Source organism: Neolamprologus multifasciatus, chromosome 5 (genome assembly GCF_963576455.1).
Source record: "Neolamprologus multifasciatus chromosome 5, fNeoMul1.2, whole genome shotgun sequence".
Lineage (NCBI taxonomy): Eukaryota > Metazoa > Chordata > Actinopteri > Cichliformes > Cichlidae > Neolamprologus > Neolamprologus multifasciatus.
The window spans coordinates 35755370-35781239 of record NC_140443.1 but is presented as its reverse complement, the minus strand read 5'-3'; the positions used below and the strand labels follow the sequence as shown (position 1 = coordinate 35781239).

The 25870-nt window shown below is 42.3% G+C and overlaps 2 protein-coding genes across 3 annotated transcripts in view; both read left to right on the top strand.

Annotated features, from left to right (window-relative positions):
- The window catches only part of LOC146519221 (copine-9-like), a 205727-nt gene extending 198804 nt beyond the window's left edge, over positions 1-6923 (top strand). The window contains exons 19-20 of the mRNA XM_085161093.1: positions 2422-2495; positions 3978-6923. Of these exons, the coding sequence (XP_085017219.1) occupies positions 2422-2495; positions 3978-4205 (302 nt within the window). The 3' untranslated portion in view covers positions 4206-6923. The remainder of the gene's footprint in view (positions 1-2421; positions 2496-3977) is intronic.
- Positions 6924-12903: 5980 nt separating this feature from the next.
- On the top strand, positions 12904-25519 carry LOC146519220 (zinc finger protein ZXDC). 2 transcript variants are annotated; one of them, XM_085161058.1, is made up of 10 exons: positions 12906-14967; positions 15599-15751; positions 16279-16357; positions 18941-19071; positions 19217-19387; positions 19698-20482; positions 20933-21017; positions 21099-21271; positions 24230-24331; positions 24452-25519. In XM_085161058.1, the coding sequence occupies exons 1-10, from the start codon at positions 12975-12977 to the stop codon at positions 24536-24538; spliced, it is 3759 nt and encodes a 1252-aa protein (XP_085017184.1). In that variant the 5' UTR covers positions 12906-12974; the 3' UTR covers positions 24539-25519. The 2 variants fall into 2 exon arrangements, with proteins under 2 accessions (XP_085017183.1, XP_085017184.1); XM_085161057.1 differs by lacking the exons at positions 24230-24331; positions 24452-25519 and having other exon boundaries at positions 12904-14967; positions 21099-23287.
- The last annotated feature ends 351 nt before the right edge of the window (positions 25520-25870 follow it).

Sequence of the window (25870 nt, the reverse complement as noted above, 5' to 3'; positions counted from 1 at the left end):
CTCTCTTCACCACCAGTGTACATCTGAACCTTCTGGTTCTGGGGTTAATACCATGACATCTTACAGCCACAGTTCTACACGCACTAGCTCAGGCTCCTTCCCACCAGAGAGGTGACATTCCATGTTCCTAAAGCCAGAGTTGTCAGCTAGGGACTGGAACACCAGCACCTCCTCTCCAAAGCCTTCAGTGCTATGATCGACTGTGCACCAAGTGCTAGCATCAAATGCCTAAAGCACAGTGTTGGGGAGTAACGGAATACATGTACCGCCGTTACGTATTTAAAATACAAAATATGAGTAACTGTATTCTGTTACAGTTACCGTTTAAAAAGGTGGTATTTAGAATACAGTTACTTTGTTGAAATAAATGGATTACACGGCGGTACTTCCCTGTTTCATATTGTGGCGGGTCAGGACTGTTCGGGTTTTGTTTGACAGCTACGTTCTGTTGTTCCAGGCGGCAGCGTTACGGTTGCCATGGTTACAGGGTGACGCTCTCTCTCTGCGTGTTTCCTGGGTGAGAGAGCGCCTTGTTGTTGTTGTTGTGCTAAGCTAATAGGCAGAATGCTACAGGTATAGCTCTAAAGAATGTAGCATCATGGGCAGTGTAGTCCGTGCTGCAGGGAGAATGGACTGCCGTACCTGTTATGTGTCTGTGAGCGAGGGAGGGAGAAAAAGGAAAAGTACGAGCTGTCATCGAGCAGAAACGGGAGCTGGAAGCATGTAAATATAATAATAACCACTGCAGCCAAGAAGAGAGCCTGACGAGCCCAGCTGTAAGTAAGCTATTAAGACTCGACTGTACACCGTGTTCGTGTTTTCCTCTGAAACAATAAGCTCCGTTGGAGCAGCCTTTCAACTCCTCTCTCTGTCTCTCGCTAGCAAAGTTGACCCAGACAACAAAGTAAAGCTAGTTTTTGGCTACGAGCCGAAACAGAACCCACCGTATTAGTCAGAGGTCCCTTTACTACGGTTCGGAGCCGTGGACCTTCAGTAACAGTAATAAATCACAGCAATAGTACATTCATATAGTTGTAAACAGCATGATAATATATTAAGTAATCCAAAGTATTCAGAATACGTTACTGTCATTGAGTAACGTAACACGTTACAGAATACATTTTGGGGCATGTATTCTGTAATCTGTAATGGAATACATTTTAAAAGTAACCTTCCCAACACTGCTAAAGCACCACCTGCGAGCGGTGAGCCCACAGAAGGGTGGGCCCACGTAATGCTTTGGCCTAAGGCCCAGCCACCAGGGCAGGCTCCAGACTGGCACCCCAGAATTATTCCAGGTAGGGTAGCCATGTTTAATTGTGCGTTTTTATCATAGGGATTTATCTAAATTACTCTTAATCAGGCCCCTCACCCAGGACCAACTTGTCTAGAGAGATCCTTCCAAGTGTAAATTGACCCTGATGACCAATCTGACAGTTTGGTCCATTGCAACAATATTTTGGCCAAATTTCTAATCTAATTCAGGATATGACAAGTGAGTGGAATTGTATGTATTCAGTCAAATATATAATAAAATGTATTAAGATTACAATGTTTGCTTGTTATTTTAATCATTTGGTCAACACACACAACAAGAGCTTGATGAAAACAGAACATGGTTTTTACAAATCTACAAACTTGGTCACATCAAGGAACTGAAGCACTAAAATTTCTTGAATTGTCACTATGAAGATTTCTTCAGCCACATTTTTAAGTACTGCTGTGGCTTCATAGTGTAGTGGTTTTATACATTTAAACAAATCCCTTGGAGGTTGCAGGAGGAAGTCAAATTAAATATGCAGACCTACCCACTGTGGAAAATCCTTGTGAATACGGGAGCTTTTGTTTATTCTGGTTTGGAGGAAGAGTACAGAACATTACTGACATGTTTAGTGTTAAAAAGCAGCTCAGCTGTTAGAATATGTTCGTCCTAAGAGACGTTGTGTTAATGCAGCTACAGGTGAAAACAGCAAGGTGTATTTGACATATGCTCATCTTACTGAGGAAATATTATTGTATGTTAAAGCTGTATTTTATTATAGTTGGCACTGCTAAATGTGCTATATTAAAGGCCAAGTTGTATGAATGTATTGTCTGATTTTCTTGTCTAACCATTAAAAATAAATAACGAAAAAAACATAATTTTTATGCAGGAATTCAATCACTCATTTGATCTAAAGCAAATATACTAAACTGTTGTTAACATGAGTGAATTAAGACATTTCTACTCAAAATAATTGAGATAAAATTACCACTTTAATCATTTTCACGAACATTAAGCGTACTAGAAAAAATATATCTGGATTTAGACGATTTTCTGTTGTGGGTGTGGATAAAAATTCCAGCTCAGCTTTTCCATTGTACATGTAAGTCATGCAATATTTATACCAGTAAATATAATGTTGTTTTTATTGTCTTCAGCTATGGAGGAGCTGGATGGAGATGAGGTCAGAGTTTCCTCCAGGGGACGCTTTGCTGAGAGAGACATCGTCCAGGTGCACTGTATAAGATATATCCACTCTTATTTGGTGTTTATCAGTATAAAACTATGCAGAATTATTTTTGATCAACTGTCCAGGATACAGCCTGAATCAAAACTCAATCAAATTTATTTAACCTTCTTACCTGCAAAACATTCTAGTGATGTCAACAAATGTTGTTTATGAGAAAAACACTCTTTGCATGTTTGATCTGTCTCGAGTAAACGCCTTTCTGATAAGTTTATGGTCTCATTCACCGGTTTTAAAGTCATATTGTATATATCTTGATATTCATTTGTAAATTAAGGTCAGAAAGGAGGATGAGACTGGTGATGATCACTGGCAATTTGTTAGCCAACAATCTCAGCTTTTTCTTTTATTTATGCTCACAATCAGAGCTGTTTGCCTGAATATTAAAGACATTTCCTTTCACTGACATAAGAAAGATCCAAGACCAGGATATTATTATTTATTGTTCAATATGAGCATCATCGACTAGAATAGGATATAGAGTATAAACGGACTGGTTCTTATCTAGTACTTTTCTGCTTACCTGATGCATGAGAGAGTAACTTGAATGCACCCGACGTGGGGTTAGTATCTTGCCCAATGATATTTGGCTTGCAGACCAACCTTCTGATTAGATGACCCACTGTGAGCTCGAACCACCCCCAGTCTAGGACAGGAAATAAGGAAAAACAGTATAGTTTTCCTTTGAGTGTGTTTCAGTTGAAGTGGAAAAAGCCTGTGAGGCATAAGTCGTCAGTAACAACGATGAAGACTTACATCCTAGCTCCACACTATCAAAATATATGATTTTTGAAAACTGTTGAAAAAATGTTTAAAGTCTTGACAACAGGGCAAAACCCAACATTTTCAGATACATGAAAATTTACTTACAGTTTATGATTTACTGTGCATGTGTGATTTTTTGTGAATATTTCAATCTTAGAGCAAAAAAATGTTACCAATAATAATCTGAAACCTCACAGTTTGAGCTTGATGTACTGTTATGTCAATACATCTGCAACATTAAAAGTAATATGTCTGTGAAGGTTCTCAGTCATGCAGGTCATCGTAGTCAAAGGAGCTTGCAAAGAAAAGCGTCTGGATTTCTTTAAGTTACTTGAAGACGTTTCACCTCTCATCCAAGAAGCTTCTTCAGTTCTGATTGGGACCCACACCCAGTGTCACACCTTGGCTCAGGCGATTAGAGGATCATCAGGGGGTCCTTTTGTCCCTCTGTGGGGGGAAACTCCCACTAGGTTTAAATGTGGGACTCTCCACCATTTGACCTTAGAACTGAAGAAGCTTCTCGGATGAGAGGTGAAACGTCTTCAAGTAACTTAAAGAAGTCCAGACGCTTTTCTTTGCAAGCTCCTTTGATTAAAAGTAACAACTCCTCAACTGTATGAAAGCGTATTAGCAGCACCTTAGATGCTGAAGGAACCTACAAACACCAAATGAACTGAACAGTCCCTTTTGCCTCCGATCCAGTTCGTTCCTTTCCGGGACTACATCGACCGGTCAGGGAACCAGGTCCTGAGCATGGCCCGACTGGCTAAGGATGTCCTGGCAGAGATCCCTGACCAGCTGCTGTCATTCATGAAGAGTCGGGGGATTGAACCCCGCCCCCCCCTGGCCGTCACCTCCGACTCCCCCTCAGTGTCCACCACAACTGCAACCAATACGTCTACGACCAAGCACTGCAACCCTCACCCCTGAGAGAAGGACAGCAGGCAGAGTGGAGCAAGCTGTTTGGGCAAAGGGAAGTGTGTGTGTGCATGTGTGTGTGTAGGTGTGTTCTGGGGTTTTCAAGGTTATCTGACAGAAACCAAATCAGTAAACTGAACCTAAGAATTCCTTCTGAAAGCACTGACTATGAGGATTCCTCTGCAAGACAAGAAGCATAGAGAATAGATTTTTAAATCTTTTTTTATGTTTCTGATTTTTTGTCAACATCTGTCACAAACACTCTCCAGGTATAACACAATTCTGCACAGACACACGGGCTCCATTCAAATCTATTGTTTCCTTTGTGTGTTTAATCCACTATGGACGTTTTATTGACTTTTCTTGCAAAGGTGGGAAGTCAAACGATTCTACTACTGGTCTTGTTCACAGTCTGCCGTAATAGAATAATAAATGCTGTAGCAGCCATCTAAACTGATTTCTATCAGCTGTGAAGAAAGACAGCTCTGAGGGTGATATCCTGTCCTTATTTGCTTATTCTCAGGGTGTTTCAGTGGCTATTAAATCATGTCTTGGTTCTTGCAACTGAGGCCCAAGGAATACTGGCTCTTTTCTTAAAATTATATGCTGTCTATTCCTGTAGAAAATGAAACTTTTGTTTTAGTTTACTTTAGCAAAGGCATGGAAATTGCTCTCCTTTTCAAAGACACTGTTAGAAGACAGGGCAAGTTTAAAGTTAAAATCCCCCATGGACATGAAGAGAGTTGGTTGTGAGCACCTCCTAAAAGGAGTAAACATACAAGGGTATGAAACCAGCCATCCCCTGCTCCTCTGCACCTGCAGCCACTGAACAATTTGAAAATATGGAAGGGCAGATCATTTCAGCCCTGGATAAAAAGTCGAACATAGCCGTGTCTGTGAGCTCTGTCCCCAGTCTTCTTCTAAATTGTAAATCTCCTGGCTGTGGGATGGGATGCATGATTGGGATGAATCATGCATGAGGAAGGTGCCTCTGGTTCTGAAACTGTCTACAGCTTGTACCTATTTAAAATGAAAAGGGTTTCCCATTGCAGATTTTACAGGTCAGAATACTTCAAATGTAGCAAAGAAAATGTGTGGTAAGAGTGGGAAACACCAAGAAGAAGAAGAAATCGAATGTGAGGTTTGGTACTTAATGCTGCATTGTTCAGTTTGCAAACTTTATCTTCATCATGCATGCCGAATTCTTCTTTTTTTTTCTTCTCATACCCTGTATTTTTATTTTCCTTGCTTTTGTTGTGCGCATGAATGATTTAAGCAAAAGAGAGCAAGTGCTTGAACAGAAAACCTAAATCTTTCATTGGCAGTCCCAAAGAGCCCAACACACTGCAGCTTACAAGTACACCGACAAAACAAATGCAAGATTAAAGCAGGAAAAACCAGCTGCTGTGTGGCCAAGAAATAGGATAAAATGCAACAAACATATTAATCATTATTAAAATATTATTATTCGTCAATTCACTTTTCTCATGCCTTTTATGCTCCTGTCTCTGTAAGAGCCCTCTATCCCTGAAATCCAGTCTTCTCACTGGCCATCCTCTGGAAAGTGACGGAAACCACCCAGTGCTTGAGAGCATTGCTCGAATTTTGTAGGTGTGACCACAGAAAGAAATCTGTGGTGAACTGACGTCAGCTCATTGCAAAAGAAACATTTCCAAATTCCTTCAAAACTTTGGGAACTGGACTCTGTTGTCTCGGTTAACCCCCCATGTAGCCACCACCATCAGTTTTTGAAGCCAGAAGTGACCATATTTAGACAAGAGGGACAAGTTTTAACTTACCAGCTAATGCTAGCAAGCTAATGCTAGCAAGCTAATGCCAGCAAGCTAATGCTAGCTAGGTTGAGCAAGGTGCATCGATAACATGAATCAACAAAGACAGCACCGGTTTAGCAGTGACTCAAGCTCCCTGTAGATGACACAAACTAACCACTAACCAAATCAGCACCAACCCTAACTTTAAGTATTTTCAAAAGGTTGAATTAAAAAAAAAAAAAGATGTACTACCATAGCTTTTATGAAGGGAATCCTATTCATTCAATCCCGTTTTTTTTCTACTATACATGCTTTTTAATGGTGTCGAGACAGGCATTTGATTGTAAGCCCAACAAGGGACAATTGTTGAAAATTAGCAATAGCTCTAAACTTATGTGCATTACATCTGTTTCATGTTTTGTCTCAAGTGGCCATTCATGAAACTGCAGTTTTGGCACTTCAGTCCTGGCTTGATTTTGTTAACCCCATTGTTTCTGTTTCCGGTGTGTTTAGTTTGCAGTTCAAAGACGGGCTACACCTGAATGTTGCTAGTAAAAAGGTGCACAGTGCTAGAATTGCAAACAAATAGTTTGTTAGGACTTGTGTCCTGAAACTCCAGCATACTGAAGGAAAGAGGATCTGCGACTGTATTAGAAACACTTTATAAACTTGGTATATCACTAGCTCAGAAGTGGAGAGACGTAATGAGACAAGATGAGGTCAAATTAAATAAGATATAAGAGAAAAGTATTTGATTTTGTGCAGTGTGGGTTCTGTCCAGTAGCATATTTGTATTAGGATGTGTTTTTAATTATTACAATGGATTTCTGTATTTATTGTATATGTTGTAAAATGGCTCCCTTTCATTGGTGTTTATTTTGTCCATTTTCATCTATATTCTAACATTTTAGCCTTCTGAGTTTTTGCAACGACAGTATTTTTGCTGTTAGGTGGGCTCTTTTTTTGGTACCACTCCATAAAACAAATACTGTGAAGTTTCATCAGTTTTCTTTTGTCTCTGACCTTTTTATGTAGGGTTAGCAACAGTTTTAAAATGTTCAACCTGGCTGTGTCACGAAAACAGAAACAATAATAACAACAACGACTGGATTACATGATATTTATCTGGATTACTGAGTATTTGTCACATTGTATCAGAAGGGAAATGGACATGTGGCCTTATTTCTGTCATAATCCTGCAAGTAAGTGTGAGGGAGGACTCTATTTTTATATGACAACACCAGGAAATATGTTATTTTGCATGCTTATATGGCTGTTATGCTGCTAATGATTGTACTATCTGTATTCATATCTGAAAAAGATTTCAGACAACATTCCTCTGTGTGTTTACTTGTGTACTGTGCAGAATCAATCCTTCTATTTCAGACTGCCAGCCTAATAATCCAGCACATAACAGATATATGAAAAGTAGGGTAGATTTGTATCAAATAACGTTTAAAACATGCATGTTTGTGTTATGACTATATGTAAACAAACCCAAAGTCACATAACCTGTTGGATATTTTTGTATGAAGCATGCTGAGCTTTCTACACAGTGTGTACAGGATGAGGTTATTATATACTGCTCACCAGTTCCATTTGTTATGTAGAAGCTGCGTGTAAATATAAGTGTTGTACAGAATATTTTGTGAAGTCTTCCTTCTTTCCATTTTTTCACTCTGTTCCAAATATTTCTTTTATTTTTGTTTCCACTTGTGTTGGTCAAAGTTTTTCATTTTGTCACTGTTTTCTAGCTTTTGCTTAAAAACCAAATAAAGATATTATTGAAGGCTGAACTGTAATCTTGTTCACTGCTTTACAGTAATTGCTGTGTTAAACTTCACTTACATCGCCTTTGTTTGTTTGTATTTTTAACTCAAAGATAAATTAGACCAAAAGCTTTTTTTTTTCAAGCAATGACGAATGTTTTTTTATTATTTATATATTTGTAAAGGGGCCAAATTATTTTATTATTATATTATATCTATTTTCAAATTATTAAACTTTATGTAACTATATTTTTGATTAGCCTCTTTTAGTTATCAGCTGAAGACAGAAGAAAAGTAAAGGGGGAGGTTTATTGGGAGTCAGTGAGACAGAAAAAAGGGCGGGAGTTTGGAGATGAGAGTAGTGACTTTAAAAATTAAAGACCATGACTAGTAAAGGGAGAGAGCTGGGTGATATGAAGGAGAGAAGGAGGACAGATATATTGTGTGCGGGAGAAGGGAAGTAGAGCCAGGAGCATTGGACGTGGATTCAAACTCTATTACTACAGTGCAGATAGTAAATGAAATGGAGAACGGGGAATCTTGAAGGAGTGCTATGGAGTTGAAGAGAGTGTCAGACAGGATCATGAACTTGAAGCTGGAAACTAATGGGCGGATGTCAGAAATTGTCTAGGAAATCATGAAATCATGAAGAAGAAGTGAGTGAATGCAGTGGCAAGGATTAAATGGAGGAAGTGAAGAAGGAAGAATGCTTTGCAGAGTTTAGTGGTGAGTTAAAACAGGCTCAGGAAGGTAGGGAAGAATATTCAGATGACTGGGAAAGTACAGCTAAAGTGGTGAGAGAAACTGCCCAAAAGCTGGCACGTGTTTCCTCTGAGCATAAGAACGAGGACAAAGAGATGGTGGTGATGCATCATTTGCTAGGCAGAGAGATGAAGTTAGAAAGGATGTGCAGCAGGTTAGAGTGATTAAGCATGGAGACAGAATAATAAGAGTGTGCTGAGAATATGGGAGGAGTGCCGTGATGAGTTGATGAATAGAGAAATTGAGAGAGAAGAGGACAAATGTCAGACAGTTAGTGAATTAGGAAGTACAGAGGATTAGTGACGAAGATTAGAGTGGAAGGATGCCGATGATATACCTGTGGAGGAATGAAGAAGGCAACGGACTTTAAGCTGTGGAAAAGAGCTTTTGAAGAAGAAGACAAGTTACAGTCAGTGAGCAGCAGAGATGGGCAGTAACGCGTTACAAGTAACTCCAAAGTACTCCAACTTTGGAGTAACGCGTTACTGTAATCTGATTCCTTTTTTCAAGTAACGAGTAAAGTAAGGGATTACTATTGCAAAAACGGTAATTAGATTACCGTTACTTTCCTGTAGGAACGCTGCGTTACTGCGTTACTAAAACCGTGATTTTTTTGCGAGAATGTCTCATGACAGTGACGTAAGCGAGTGCGACGTTCATGACAACAGCTGTGTGCAGATCAACAATGGATCATATATCGAATGCGGGAGAGAGTATGAACGTGCAGCGTTTAAAGCGTGGAAGTACTGACCTTACTTTGAGTTTGATTCCATAAAAAGTGACAAAAACATTAGTGTCCGTTGTGCGTGGGGAGAAAACTTCTTTTTACAGTGAAAAAAACCCCTAAACTTCCGAACAAGCACCGAGTAGCTACGACGTAATGGGAATCTCACAGAGAAACTCGCGGATTCTTCCACTGACCACTGCAGCACACCTGCACCAGGGTAACCCTCCGCCTACCCCACTCCTGCTTTACAGGTGAAAATAGAGCAACAGGACCGCTAGTCTGTGACTTTATTTGTTTTCTGCTGTGTTTTACTTGCATCTATTTGAGAGACTGAGTGTAAACACACAAAAAATATTTTATTTTATGTGCTGGAATGTGCAGAAAATAGGTTTAAATGTTAAACTAATTTATTCAAGTCAGAGAATGTTGCATATAATTAAATTTTTGCTTGATGCATAAAGTTAAAAGATTAAAACTAATAAAACAAGTTTTAAAAAGAGACGTTTCCATTTGATTACATTTTGTATGATGGATTATGTAGAAAAAGTAGAATTGGGCTGAAAGATCTATCGATTTATCACCTATTCAGGTTGTAAATCGTGTTTTTAAAAAGTAACTAAGTAACTAAGTAATTAATTACTTTTGAAAATAAGTAATCAGTAAAGTAACTGGATTACTTTTTGGGGGAAGTAATCAGTAATTAGTTACTGATTACTTTTTTCAAGTGACTTGACCAACACTGGTGAGCAGCACTATGGCAAGAGTGAAAGGGAATGTTTACAAGACAGTAGTGAGACCGGCTATGTGTGGTTTGGAGATGGTGAAGGTGAAGCTGGAGGAGGCAGCACTGAGGATGCTAAGATTTTCAGTGGGAGTGACCAGACCAAGAGTATAGAGAAGGACGGCTCGGGTAGAGTGTTTTGGAATTCATTCATTCATTCATTCGCTTCCGCTTATCCTTTTCAGGGTCGCTGGAGCCTATCCCAGCTGTCATAGGGCGAGAGGCGGGGTACACCCTGGACAGGTCGCCAGTCTGTCGCAGGGCTAACACACAGGGACAGACAACCATTCGCGCTCACATTCACTCGCACATTCACACCTAATGGCAATTTGGATTTTCCAATTAACCTATCCCCACAAGCTGCATGTCTTTGGACGGTGGGAGGAAGCCGGAGTACCCGGAGAGAACCCACGCAAACACGGGGAGAACATGCAAACTCCTGTTTTGGAATGGGAAAATGGTAAATGGCCTGTATTTGTATAGCGGTTTACTTAGTCCCTATGGACCCCAAAGCGCTTTACACATTCAGTCATCCACCCATTCACACACACATTCACACACTGGTGATGGCAGCTACATTGTAGCCACAGCCAGCCTGGGGCGCACTGACAGAGGCGAGGCTGCCGGACACTGGCGCCACCGGGCCCTCTGACCACCACCAACTGGTCAGAGGGCACCAACTTTGGAGTCATAGTTAGCGAGGCAGGCTCAGATCATCTGGACTTGTGCAAAGAAGAGATAGTGGATATGGAGGAAATAAGAACACAGAGTGGATTTAGGGATGGAGGACACGCAGACAGTTGGTGTGACAGATTAGGATGCTGGGTGAGATGGAGACAAATGATCCACTGTGGCGAACATTAAAGGGAGCAGCTGAAAGAAGAGGAAAAAGATAGCAGTGACTTAACATGCTGTTTTATTTGTACTGTTCATTTTTTAAAGGGAAAATAAACATTATTAGCCCAGTGGATGATTCTCAAATCTTGTCCCTTGATCAGAGTCTACATTACGTTTTAAACTAACATATTAAATGTGGGTTCTCTCCAGGTAGTCGGCTTCCTCCCACAGTCCAAAGACGTGCAGTTACTGAGGTTAGGTTAAATGGTGATTCTAAATTACCCATAGGTATAAATATGAGTGAGAATGGTTGTCTGTCTCTCTGTATTAGCTCTGTAGCAGACTGGTGATCTGTCCAGTGTGCACCCCTCTTCTCACCCAATGATAGCTGGGATAAGCTCTAACCCCGAGCTAGGGTTGCCAAATTTTTAATTATCAAATAAGAGACACTCTGGTGTGCCAGAAGCACAATCCACAACCAGCTGGGTAGTGTAAATATGTGACGGTGCAGGTAACGGTCAATATACGTGACATTTAAGGTAGAATAAGGAACATTCAGTGTTAAAAGAGAAGCTGTGAAGGTCTGAGATCAGCAGCTCTCTGAAAAACCAACTGAGGTAGTGTTTATGCTCCTATAGTGAAACTGTTATATGGATGATTAAACCCTTTGATTTTTTGTCTTTAAAAAGCTGCAACTTTCACATCATGTGGTATTTTAGGCTTTGTACTTTTTTCATTAGTTAATTTTGGAGTTTCTACAAACAGTAAACATACAGGATGATTTGTCTGTTGTCACTGGGTGGTGCTGAGGTCTGAGGGCAGCTTCTGTAATAACAACGAGAACAGAATCATCGCAAAACATGAAATATAAAGTCTATCCCTCAAATCTGAAAGTAAGTTCTGCTCTTACGTTTTTTTTTTTTTCAGTTCTACAGTTCTGCCAACAGCTGGCATATGAACTGCTTATTTTAAGAAAAGACAAAAAAAATAGACTAGCAGTTTATCCAGTATAATATTTACCTTTGAGTTATTGGTGCTTTTTAAATGTATTTAAATACAGTTTGAAACAGTCGGTGTGGTTTTGGAGCGTGGACCTCCTCTCAGCATCCCTGATCTAACTGCCATTGCAGAACAGACATATGCAAACTTCTCCATGATCGCAGCTGCCAGTCAAAGCGGTCATGATGACGTTATACCCCCAATTTAACAGCATTATGTTAGTAATTAGAATCAAACTTATGAGAAAGGAGACCACTTGAACACAAATCAGCCTGATGAGAACTACTGATAATAAAATAAACCATGTTTGAGAAATTTTTTATCTGAGTAGAACTTATTTTAGTTTGACCCCCTTCCGCTAACATGGAGGAGGCGGGGTTTATGACCAGCCAGACACCAGGGGCCTCTTTGGCTTTATTTTGGGGGCGATGTTAGGTCGTCCATATGTGTCAAAAAACTAAAAAAATATACACAACTTGATCAGAACAGGTCTGTAATGTTTTCTCTTAGGAGAAAAATGTTGTTTTATACTGCTACACTGCCACTTAGTGGAAGAAATACGAACTAAAAAGTGTACCAAACTGGAAACGGGAATTTCCCAAGTTTTGGATTCACTTTTCAGTTAAAAATAAATAAATAAATAGTGTAGAATGGTTATCTTAAATGTATTATTGATAATAACTAATCCGCACAAATATCCAATACTACACTATCCACATCACAATTTCACTATGGCATATTCTTGCTGCCTTCAGGTACTCCTCGTGGTTCAAGCCATTACATTTAAGGGCAGCAGTATATATTGCACTTTTTGACCCAAAGACATTTGGTTGTCCCTCTGTTAATAGCAGACTGTAAGTTTAGCTATCAGCTGTGGCTTTATTCGTTTTCTTAAATGTAAGGCTTCTGTGCAGAAAACTGAAGAGAAGTTCTATCGACCTTGACAAAGCTTTGGTAGTTGCTAACAAACACCCGACTACCAAAGCTTGTTGGTTCCTCCACCCCTAAGTTGAAATTTCAATACTGCCCCTGAACGCAACACTAGGCCCACTGGAAACCGTGTAGTGGCTCCATGGATCATATCCATTTAGTAGGGCGGGTCTTTTTCCGTGTCGCTGCTACAGGGATACCAAGATGGAAATCCAGGGGCTTTCTGATGCCCAAAACATTCAGTCTCAACATGGCGCCCTACACAGAAGCATTTCGTCTCCACATCGATCGGCAACGGGGTCAATACCTCATTTTATTTCCAGCGAAAATGAAGCGGAAGTGCTGCTGGAGTCGCTTGAGCTACACAGCGACAACAACAACAACACTAGGCCGAGAACATCGCCGTTTCGCCTACTGGCGGAAAATGGCAGCGAGGTGGCTTGTTCGCCTGTCAGCGCACCGCAAACTACGCTTAAAAGCAATTTACCGGGTAACAGACCGGGCGTGGGATTTCATAACGTGAACCCGGAGAAGGAACATGAGCTCGGTGCCCTACTAGCTTCACAGGAGTTTGTCAAGACAGCCTGGAAATACGGATTAGAAAGCGGGGATGTTGTAATGCAAATGGCGCTGCCTCTCTTTGAAGGGGAAGAGGAACCGATGCCGCAGCGGCAACCAACGTTTCCAGTTTTACGGCAGCAGCGTGAGGACGGCTCCTGCAAACAGCCCTCAGTAGCCAGCCATAGCGCTGCGGCGCTGGGGAACTTGAGCACGGTAAACCTGGCGGAACAAACCACCCAGGAGTTTTATGTTCTTTTTAATGTCGTTCAAGACGAAGGCAGCGGTGAGACAAGTAAACAGCGCCCGGATGTGCCTGAGGATGGCGATCAAATGAAAGGTAAAAAGCAGTGTTCCAAAGCAAGTCACTGTGGCCCCATGGAGGCTGGAAACCGCAGTAACGTTGTTTCATGTGAATCTAATGACACTTTGAACTGCCTCGATACACAGGGCTTGAAACCTGAGCATGTTTTCAATTTACTGAACGATAATCCCGCGGCGGGTAACGTTAAACAGACTGCCTACCACCCCACCGTCGAAGACGTTGTTTTGACAAACAAATATGGCGATAGGATTTGTGGCCAGATGTGTACCGAAAGCAGCGAAGGTAAACTGGTCAGGGAGCTCTCGTCGCAGCCTCGCGTTGACGAGAGCAGTACCTTGATTTCAGGGACTGCGGGGATCGTGGAAGCCATGGACACATCGGACTTTGGTACAGATTCAGCGGCGCCGCAGGGCGGTACAAACCCGGTCACGGCCTCCACGAGTCCGCCTGCTAGCGAAACATTTTCCGGAACTATCACGATAAACAACCAAAGCATCATAGTGACTATTGAAAACGGGGTACTAACTCTCGCTGCCCCACCCGAGGGCTATGTACATAAGGAGGATGACATGGTTAGCTTAAAGGAGCACTTAGGAATGAAAGATCATGAAGATATTGTTCTCCTCAACTATGACAGTGGTACTAAATCGATCGGGAAGATCAGCACACTGGCAGTAGCCAGTTCCAGCCATCAGGAAGAGCCCACACCTGGTTTGTCTGTCAGCGACTCAGAGCTGGCTCTGGTGGATGACTGCTCCCTGTCAGAGCTAGGTACTTCACTGGACTCCTGTGCCAAGCAGGAGGCAGGGTCACTATGTGCAGTAACAGAAGCAGATATGGGCCCTCCTCCTCCCGAAGCCGCTGTAGCTGGCTGTGACAATGAAGAGTGTCACTCTGTACCAGTAATCAGGTCCAAGAAAGACACCGTGTCCACCTTTGACTGCCCAGAACCAGGCTGCCCCTCCACATTTGACACACGACAGAAACTCAAGGTTCACCTCCTAAACCATGCTGAGGACCCACGTCCATATCAGTGCACCGTGGAAGGCTGCGGCTGGGCATTTGCCACCTCCTACAAGCTGAAGCGCCATCTCCAGTCCCACAACAAGCAGCGGCCACATACATGCCAGTTTGAAGGCTGTGGACGACGTTTTACCACCGTCTACAACCTCAAGGCTCACGTCAAAGTCCACGAGCAGGATAACGCCTTTGCCTGCGAGGTCTGCAACGAGAGGTTTCGCAGTGCCACCCGGCTCACCAACCATCAGAGGGTCCACTTTGAGCCACAGAGGCCTCACAAATGTGAATTCCCAGGTAACTCGTGCATCAAACTGTGAATTTTGTGCTTTTATGTAACCACTTGGTATTTCTAGCTTTTTATTCTGCACTTGGAATTGGCTGATGGGTACTCCACAACATCACTGCTATGATATGAAGCACTTTACCAGAAGGTTTGACGTGTTTTGAGCAACACAGGGCATTTGCTTATTTCCTGCTACACATTTCTATTCATTATCTGTGCTAGAATAGCTTTGCATGTCTTGCCGTTCAAAAATACTCCAAATTTATCTGATACTGGGACTCAGTATCAACGTCTGAAACGAGCTGTTTTAACTTCTACCGGTTTTAAACAAACTCTGTGGCTGCCTTACCTAAACAAACTTAAAGCAGCAAAATTCCCAGATGACCATATTCTGGATCCCTTCAGACATCGTATATAACCAGTAGTAGAAAAAACAGTTTAAAGGTGAGTGTTAAAAGGAGTGTGAATCCTGAGCTTTTGTCTCACAAGAGTTAAATGTAGATGCACTGATCTATGTTCAGTATGACGGTTCATTATTATAACAGTTTCTGTTTAACAGAATATGATGAAAAAATATATACATAAAATATACCTTTATGGTACCGCTGGTGTCCTACATGTTTGTCTTTCTGTCCTATGCAGGCTGTGAGAAAACCTTCATCACCTTCAGTGCTCTGTTCTCCCACAATCGCACTCACTTCAGAGAAACTGGCCACTTCATGTGCACCTACCCAGGCTGTGACAAGACCTATGATAAGGCCTGTCGTCTCAAGATCCACATGAGGAGTCACACGGGTAAATCGAGAGTAGATTTAAGGGTCGGTTCAGCTGGGCCTGTTGTTTTCTGTGGTTAATTTTTTAAAAAGCAGCATGTAGTCTACTAAATTAACTCTGGCTTATTCCTAATACATTTTTGTGAAGCAGTCAGCTGCAGTGCCGCAAAACACATTAGCTGTGATTGTTCTTCAGCACTAATGCAGAGAGTAAAAGTTCTTTCTGAGCTTGGAGCGACAAGTAAACCCGATGCTTTTGTGGGGAATATATATACTGTAGCTGTAAGTTATTTTAAAAGGCCAATAATTGTGTTTTTTGTTTGTTTTTTATGAGCATTGAATTAAATAGAAATCACCAACATAAGTGTGCATGTTGTCACTTTTAGTTCTTAGAAGGACAAAACCAATCAGCAGCTCTGGCGTTCCGAAAGAAAATCGGCCAAAAAAATCTCAATCCCGCTCACATTAAAAGATTTGTGAAGTGAGGATCCTTGCAGCAGCAGGTGTAGTGTAGCGTTAGACATTAAACTTGTAACTTCCTTTCTCCAGGCGAGAGGCCGTTTGTCTGTGACTCCGAGGGCTGCGGCTGGTCTTTTACAAGCATGTCAAAGTTGCTCCGACATAAAAGGTGAGTGCTTATTAATTTATGCTTTGATCATGGTATAAAATAGTGGACACACTCCATTTGTGTGCAACTTACTTTTAGGAACTACTGATACTGTGTCTTTCTGCGACTGCAGAAAATAGCTGATAGCTAGATCTGATGCAACGCAGCTTTTCCTTTTGTGTATTTTCTACATGTTCCTAAAGGCAATAAACAGAAACCTGAAGTAATGTTTTATAACAGCGCTCCCCGGGCCTCAGACCGGTATCGGTCCGTGAGTCGTTTGGTACCGGGCCGCGAGAGTTGAGGCTCAGGTGTGAAATGTATGGTTTTCGGGGTTTTTATCGATTTTCAGCGTTATTTTGTTATCGTTTTTATCGTTAACTCTGTTTTCCTGGGTCTTTTCACGTGTGTTATGAATAAATCTTCTTTTTTTCGGTACCGGTACTAGTTTTATTTTGTTGTATTTATCCGCGACACCTTAAAGGCCGGTCCATGAAAATATTGTCGGGCATGAACCGGTCCGTGACGCAAAAAAGGTTGGGGACCGCTGTTTTATAACATCTAACAAAGTTATCAAAGGAATAAAGGGACTGAATGTCTACATCGTGCGGTGAGAACAAACCTTGTTAGATAAGCTGACCATGTCAATTTTAGTTTTGTGTTCTTTGCATAAAGGTTTGAAAGAACAAGGTTATGAAAATGTGAAGTTTTCTCTGTAAAGGTCATCTAGTTGTGAGTAGAGCTGGGCGATATATCGAGTTTTTAAAAAATATCGATATATTTTTATACGAGATATAAGATGTGACAATATCCTTTATATCGATATAGTCTATGTTACGTTATAACTATACTTGTGGAGCCGCAAGTTTGCCTCTCTTTCGTCCACTTTTGTCTTTACGCAACATTACTCGGCCTCGCCCCTCCTCCCCCATCGCTTCACCTGCAGGAAGCGACAAGATGGACACGGCAAATCTCCGTTAACGAGTTACTGCGCATCGCCCCGTGCGTGGGGCTGGACGCCGTCAACGTGTTAGCTAACTAACCACGCTAACGAGCTAACCAGGCTAACGAGCTAACCACGCTAACGCCATGCAGCCCAGAGGCGCTGCACGGCCTAAAATCCTTTCATTTTCTCAAAAGTTGACAGCGCGCCTCATGTATGAATTCTGGTTGTGCTTGATGGCCGCGAAGCGATTTTATGTGGTACACAGCGCTCAGCAATCTGTCAAAAAATGTTTTAGTACGACTTTGGTAAGCTACGGTGCTGCTGGATTGTCAGAGCATTACGGCGACCGAGGAGCCTCGCGGAGTGATACGTACTGTGCTTCAACGTAATATTACCCTACTGTGTATAAGGGCCATAAATGGCACCTGTTAAGAGACATGGTTATGAAGAGGATTTCAAACTCAATGCTGTCAGTCACACAGTAGAAGTTGGGAACAGAGCAGCTGTGAAATCCGTCTTTGTTACTATGCTCTGCATCTTTTAGTTTACATTTTGACTGCACAATTGTGAGCTTTTTGTTATGCACAAAAACAACATTGTTTTCTTTTATTGATGGAGCATTATTATTTAATAAATGCTCATAATTTATTTTTGAGTAAATTTTATGTACATCTATGCTCTATGTTAATAAAAGTGCCTGTGTGACATCTGGGACACAGCTTTGACTAAGAACTCTCTTTTTGTTCTTACTTTATGGCTTAAAAAAATAAATCGAGATATATATCTTATATCGCCGTCCAGGTAAAATATATCGAGATATGAATTTTGGGTCATATCGCCCAGCCCTAGTTGTGAGTCTTCACTACAGTGTTGATACTCATTTAGTATGTTATGGTTTTATATCAAGTTATATAGAATAAATCAGCGGTCTCCAACCTTTTTTGTGCCACGGACCGGTTTATGCCTGACAATATTTTCACAGACCGGCCTTTAAGGTGTGGTGGATAAATACAACAAAATAAAACTAGTACCGGTACTGAAAAAAATAAGATTTATTCATAACACACGTGAAAAGACCCAGGAAAACCGAGTTAACGATAAAAACGATAACAAAATGACGCTGAAAACCGATAAAAACCCTGAAAACTATACATTTCACACCTGAGCCTCAACTCTCGCGGCCCGGTACCGTTCCGAGGCCCAGGGGTTGGGGACCGCTGGAATAAAGCACTATTATAATGTAGGATGTGGCTACGTTTTGATTGATGGGGTGTTGCTTGGTATACTTGGGCTGTCAGTCAGACCTCTCATCATATGCTTCTTTGGTTCCAAATACCCAAAACAGTCTTAGCAAAATGCTTAAATGGAGCCTTGCGAAAAGCAGCATACACCCTCCTCTTCTGTGCTTTCTGTGGGAATGTTTTGCCACTACAGGAAGTGCGATTGCTGTTACATGCCTGTTTTTGTTTTAGTGAACTTGAGCTTGTCACTGCAGTTCTGTTTTACTGGTGCAGTTTGACTTTGAAAGGCTTTGATTCCTTGTTAAGTTTAGCTTCAGTTTGATGTAACAAAATGTAAATGAAATTCTGTTTTTGTGCTATGACTTTTCTTACTTTGTTTTAAATGTGTGTGTGTGTGTGTGTGTGTGTGTGTATAAGGAAACATGATGATGATCGGCGCTTTGTCTGCTCAGAGGAGGGTTGTGGGAAGTCCTTCACCCGGGCCGAGCACCTCAAAGGACATAGTATTACCCATCTAGGCACTAAGCCTTTTCAGTGCCATGCAGAAGGTACAAACCTTTTAAAAGGAACAACAACAAAACTAATAATTTTCCACGAGACAAATGTTCACATTTTCTCCCTGAAATATTTACTTAAGACCAGCGTTTCATGGTGACTGATTTCAGTAACATGTGCCTCCTTTGTGTTTTTCAGGTTGTAATGCCAAGTTTTCAGCACGTAGCAGCCTCTACATCCACTCCAAAAAGCATAAGCAGGACGCCAGCACCCTGAGGACTCGCTGCCCTGTGGCCAACTGCTCCAAACACTTCTTGTCCCGCAGCAGCCTTAAGAGCCACATGCTCAAACATCACCACCTCAGTCCTGGTTAGTATTTGTTCTGCAGACTTAAAGTTCCCAGCACTGTGCTGCATTTCAGTATGCGAGTCTCGTACTGTCTGTGGACATCTATACGCAGCCATCTTGATGGGAACACAAATCCTGTGAAACAGAAACGAACCTTACTGGAACGTGTTTGATAAAACATCACCCAACTGTTTTCTGTTTCCATGTGGGACGATGGATGGAAACCGTTCCTTCTTTCTTGTGTAACAGTTTTAATCTTTTATTCCACTTGCTGTTGTTCCTGAGATGTTCATTTTTAACTCAGGGTTTTTGTTTTTGTTTTCCTTCCCAGATGTTCTCAGTCAGATGGAGACCACACCAACCCTGACCCCCAGTAATGAGCTCGTTAGCTCCACACCTACCACGGTTGCAGGACCTGGTATTGCTGGGGGCGACCAGCTGACAAACCTGGACCTCAGCTCTCTGTTCTCTTCTGTGCCTGGAGGAACTGCACCCACTACAGGCATTGGAGTGGGAATCCCAGTTGGTGGGGGTACGTCGAATGGCCCGTTCACAATGGACCTCTCCCTGGTCAGCTCTGGCATCCTGACCATCGACCCCTCTTCTGTGGGAACTACACTTGTTACCAGCACTAACACCACAATGGCCAAGGCTGTGGACCCTCTCATATTGGCAGCCAATGCCGACATGACCCCCCACCACAACCTGGAGGGAACGGCAAGTGACGTCCTGCGCCCACAAGGCACCCTTAACCTGGACGATGTGCAGACAGTTACCCCAGAGGCGCTGGGAACCCTCACTGCCCTTACTATGCAGGGTGCTGGTGCCACTGTGGACCCCACTCTGCAGCACCCACTCAGCTCGTCCAGCTCCTTGAGCGTGGAACCCACAGCCTCCCTGGCTGTAGCTCCCGTTGCCGAGCTCCTTGGCTCACCATCTAAGGTGGTGGAGGTGGGCGGCCAAGGAGGTGCTGGGACTCTGTTGGGTTGTGTGGAGGTGCTGGGACCCCAGGAGGGAGGAAAAGTGCTCACTCAGTTTGTCTTTCCTGGCCACAGCAGCAGCTTCAGCCCACAGAAAGATTCGGAACTCAGTTCTGTGTCACCGAGCAGTTTCCTGGTGAGCATAGATACTCACAGATTCAATGAACCAATCGAAACACAGCTGATACAGAAAATACATTTGCGACTTTCAGGCATACAAGCTTTCCTCTTTATCTCGAAAGGTAACTGGTTGGGTGAGGACCCTGCTCACCTTTCTGTAACAAAACCAGAAAAGACTCATAGTTCAATGACATATAAAGTGTCTTTGATAATGAATTGTCAGTCTCCATTCTTTCATCTAGAAATGGAAAAAAATAAAGCCATCGTCTCAGATGTTGTTTTTTTTTCTTTCTTTGTTGTTTTTCAGTCTTCGGATCTTTGAATGAATGTCCTTTTTTATTTGACAATATGTTCTTCAGTGGCGGCACATATTTAACAAGATTAATCACAATCAGTAGAGAAAGTAGTCAAAAGACAGATGATGAAAGGTGGTGCAAACCTAACATGCTCCCATTTTGCTTGACAGGAGAGTGGGGGCTCGGCTAGGACTGACTACAGAGCCATCCAGCTGGCTAAGAAGAAGAAGCAGAGAGGCCCCTCGGCCTCCTCCGGTAACTTACGTTCTTTAGTTTCATGCTAGCCAAAGCTCCAGTAACTGTTAGACTGACAAGACTTTCTTTTGACTTGTCCAGGGACTTCAAGCTCAAGTCAGAGAAAAGCTAAAGGAACAAAGGCTGCCACAGCTCCAGGACCACTCGCTCCCTCTGGGGCTCGCTATGGTGATGGAGCTGCAGTAGCGAATGGGGGCCTGACTCTCCGTGACCCCATCACCGGTGCCCAGTATGTCCAGATCCACCTGCTGCAGGTGAGATATGACAAGTTGGGGAAGGTGGCAAATATGCCCTGGTCAGAAAACATAAAGCTGTTTAGACCAAACCGTAATACTTACGGTTCAAATAAGCTCGTGATTTGGATAACTCGCCACTGCTACTGTCTGGGCGCTTGCCTTTGTTTTAATGAGAATTTGGCTACGTTCACACTGCAGGCGAAAGCGCATCAAATACGATTTTTTTGACCCTATGCGATCCATATCCGATCATGGTGTGACAGTGTGAACGGCACAAATCCAATATTTTCAAATCCGATCTGGGTCACTTTCGTATGTGGTACTGAATCCAATACATATCCGATGTTTTAGAAAGCGACTGCTGTTTGAACGCTCAGGTCGCATTAAATCCGTCTTTTACGTCACTGACACAAGACAGACGCCAGTTATCAGCGCCGGAGAAGACATCGCGAACGCTTCCTGTCCATCCCGTGTAGGTGTTAGTGAAACTGCTGGGAAGACAACGTGAACATTTTATTTGTACTGTATAATCTGCAGATTCTGACAGAAATCTGCAGCTATCCTTTGAAGCACCGCTCCTCTAAAACAGCAATAAGGATCATTATTAGGTTATTGACATTATTATGTAAATAACAAAATAACTTAAAGCAAAAATTGGGAAACGTGAAGTCTGAAGTCTTTATATTAAGGGCCATCAGTCAAACAATACTGTTTGCTCTGGGTCTAAACAGAGCGCGTTGTGTGTGACGTCTTCTTTTGCACATGCGGGCCGCTTTGAGCGTTCACACTAGAGCGCGTTTGCTGTCGCATTTTATTTGTAGTGTGAACGAGCAGACAAAAAAATCGGATTTGATCAAAAAATCAGAATTGAGCATTAAGACCTGCAGTGTGAACGTAGCCTTTGTTCCACAGAATTTTAATTCCTTCTCCTGCATTTTTACTGCACAGTGTGAAATTGACCTTTTGTGTACCGTGAAAATACTAGTTGCTATTTGGGAACTAAGAACAGAGTATAAGTGCAGAGCAACATCCCATAAGCTCATTAAAGTGCCTGTTTAACACTGGCTACAGGGAGTTGTTCTGTCTGAGGCTTGTTTTTACCATTTTGTCAAATGTGTGCCATTAAAACCAGCTGTATTATTGTTTCCCTTTACAATCAAGTACCAACTTATGTGCGTCGGGTCGTTTTATAGCAACGTGCCTGTACTTCCTGTGACATCATTTGTATGCCACACGAACAAAGGAGGATGACTGGCGATGGTATACCTGCTGCTGTATGTGGGTTTTTGTCACATTTAGGGACCACTGTGCTGTTTTTGTGCAGCCTTGTCCCTCGTTGCCAGATTTCAAAAATGGCGGTTTTTGATTTTCATGAAGGAGACACTCATGACATTGAATAGCCAATCAGTGGCATGCAGTCTGATGACGTCACATTTTCAGATCACTTCATGACTAAAAAAAGTACCTGGTACCAGGTACTATCACCTAATGGAAAACCCTAAAAACCATGTCGAGCCAACCTGTGTAGGCCGTAATGGAAAAGGGCTATATATGTCAGAAGCTACAAGGACATTGGTGGAAGTGAAACCCAATTCCTCGGTTCAGTATCAGGAAACACCTGAAGCAAAGGTCTCTGTGTGGCGGCCAAAGTGGAAAAAGTTGAATGATGTAAAATAACTCGAGAAAAGTGTATAAACATTCTGCACAGACCTCATGAAAGTTGGTGCTGCTAGCACCGCTAATGCTAGCACCGCTAATGCTAGCACCGCTAATGCTAGCACCGCTAATGCTAGCACCGCTAATGCTAGCACCGCTAATGCTAGCAGCCACACCCACACCCACACATAAAACACTATGGCCCTTTCTCAATTCTCAAGTACGCGAGCACGGACTCGCGATTTGTACAATTGGTACACCAGCGTACTTGATGATGTCACAGGTCCGGAGTTTTTACTGCTGTCCCCTCTTATTTTAACTGTGAGTAATATGTTATGAAGCTTAACTTTAATCACAGCCAAACCGGTTTACTCAGGAACAAATAAAACACTGAAATAAACATTAACATTTAGAAGTGATCTAAGTGACTTATATATCATGTTTAACCTCAGTAGTGAAATCTCTATTAATAAAAATAGTGTACATGTACATACGTGTACATACCTTAATAAAAACAAGCAGATGAGATGTTAAAACGCTTTTATTTTTATTTTAGTGGACACTCAATACAATAGACAGCTACTGGGGTTTGTTTAACCTGAGTAGCGAAAAGACCGCGGGGGGGTTGTAAACGATGTGCCGGGAGTCCGCTGTTCTCACTGGCTGTAATAATCCTCGACCTCGCTGTCTGCTATGGAGCTGGCGGGTCACAGACATCTCCGAAAACGTCGGAGCACGTTTGGAAATATATGATATCTTGGTAAATCGAGCAGATATTTGAAGTTTACACAGCTACATTCTCGCTTGAAAAGAACTTAAAAGTTTATTTTGTGACCCAGAAAGAGTAATATTTAAAAGTTTTTAGCCCCGCTCGTCCGCCATTGCCGCGTTTGAGTTTTGGACAAAATGCATTCTGGGATATTTAGCTGTACCAAGTCCACACAAGTCACCACCGATGCATGCTCGATAAAACGGGCAGAGCGAGAACACATCCGGGACTTTTTCGCGTTCTCGGCTTGATGCGTACTTTGAATTGGAACAGTACTTGGTCTCTGACTGATGACGTATCACGAGTACACGAGAACGCAAGTACGCACAAGTACGCATATTGAGAAAGGCCCTATGTTTAGTTTCAGAGTTCCAAGTGTGAAATCTCCGTTAATCTGATTTCTCTCCTGTCTGATCAACTAGTAAATTAGTAAAAAATGAATAGAAACATCCAACTAGGGACTGTTTTTCTTTTCACTTACTTTTGTGCACTGAACAGCACACTAATGCACAGCGGTTGTTGGAGTGTCTAATCAATGTGTGAACACGCAGGATGACCCAGCCAGTGATGGAGACCTGGCCTTCCAGTTGAGCTCTCAGCCCTCCAGCTCCCACTCTCAGCTCACTGTTGACCTGCCTGTCAACATTTTACAGGTGGGAGTAATCCTTTCTGTCGTTAAAGAGACATTCGACTGTGTTTGTCCTTTGTAATAGCCACAGATTAGTGACACTGTCAGCATTTAGAGAACTGAGCTGTGATGCTTTTCTCCACAGGAGTCTTCGGTGATTACAGAGGACGACAATGGCTCTGACAACTCCCAGTTCACAGGAAGCACAATCAACCTTCAGGACTTGGAGTGACCACCTATACTGCTGCGGGGTCAGAGGTCTATCAGCAGCTGGCCTCCATCCACAGTTTACATGAGATGATAGATTTCATCAAACAGTTGCCTCACCCTCGAAGGGCTTTTTGGACATGTGCTCCATGGAGTTTGTGGAGGGGGTGGTCATGACTCAGCAGATAATGCACCTTGAGAAGAAGAAAAGAGGATTCTTTGTTGAGAATGTTGTCGTATTATTTTAAGTCCAGTTTGTACCAAATTCAAAGCCTGCGAGCACAGTCAGAGGCTGCTCCGTCCTCTGTGGGTGTTAACAGTAATGATGTCTGTTCCACAGTGCCACATTGCCACTCACATGCACACACAGTGCGCTGTTTATTCTCCAGTTGCCTTATGAACTCATGCTTCACGCTGTGCACGCCTCCACCGGCAGGTTACCTGCTTTACTTGTTGTTCTTTTCTCTTGTGTTTTCTTAGATTTATTTTTCTATGGCAGCAGTAATTCCATGTTGAAAACATGCCTGTCCATGCATTTGTATACATGAGTAACTCCCTTCTTATGATGATTTCAGTTTATTTATTAATAGCTACGGGTTTACAGAATGGCAGAGCCAAACGCAGAAGAATTAAAGACTCAAAGCACAATCAGAAGAGCGTGTGAAGTAGCAGTCATTTCACTTTGGTCGGTTAAATGTCACAAAGGGGAGATTCATTTAGTAAGGAAGTATCCCTTTACTGAATGTGTTAAGTCATAGCACTGGTGAAGCTGATCATCTCACAGAAGAAACAGAGTTTGGAGCACGGACCAGTCGGCAGCAGATATGCAGAGTTTTAGAAAAGGCAAAAACAGAGGTTTAAAAATAGAGAGTGAGTAATGGAAGAAGTGCTGTCAATAACAAGCTGCAAAGTTTGGTCACATGGGTTTTTGTGCTATCGTTTATTTTTAAATGTCCCATTTAGCCAATATAAACAGTGGCATATATAACTCCCTCTGTGCAGCTAACATTTAGTTACATTTATCTATGTAATCTATTTGAACTACCCAGTTAAACTACGAGTAAATCTAGCTGGGAGCACATCCTTATTTAGATGTGACAGCTTTTCTAGTAGATAATGGCCGATGTCTTGAGCATGAATTGAGGCTGCCGTTTGGGGAAGGCCTCTGAGGGGACTCGCCACAGATCCCCCTGTACTAATGAGAAGTGAATTAACTGGGGGAGGGGCATGAGTATGTACTGCTTGTAGTGCAGGGGGCCATATGGAGGTATGGACCCGCTCTTGAAATTCAGATAAATGATCTCCGATTCTTGAAGGTCTGGATAATCTTTGATTTTCTCCTGAAATCAAACCAAGT

Coding starts and splice junctions, on each gene's coding strand:
- LOC146519220 (XM_085161057.1), top strand. CDS start 12,975: ATGGAAATCCAGGGGCTTTCTGATGCCCAAAACATTCAGTCTCAACAT. Junction 19,072..19,216: donor TTTTCAGTGCCATGCAGAAG/GTACAAACCTTT, acceptor TGTGTTTTTCAG/GTTGTAATGCCAAGTTTTCA. Junction 20,483..20,932: donor TGTCACCGAGCAGTTTCCTG/GTGAGCATAGAT, acceptor TTTGCTTGACAG/GAGAGTGGGGGCTCGGCTAG.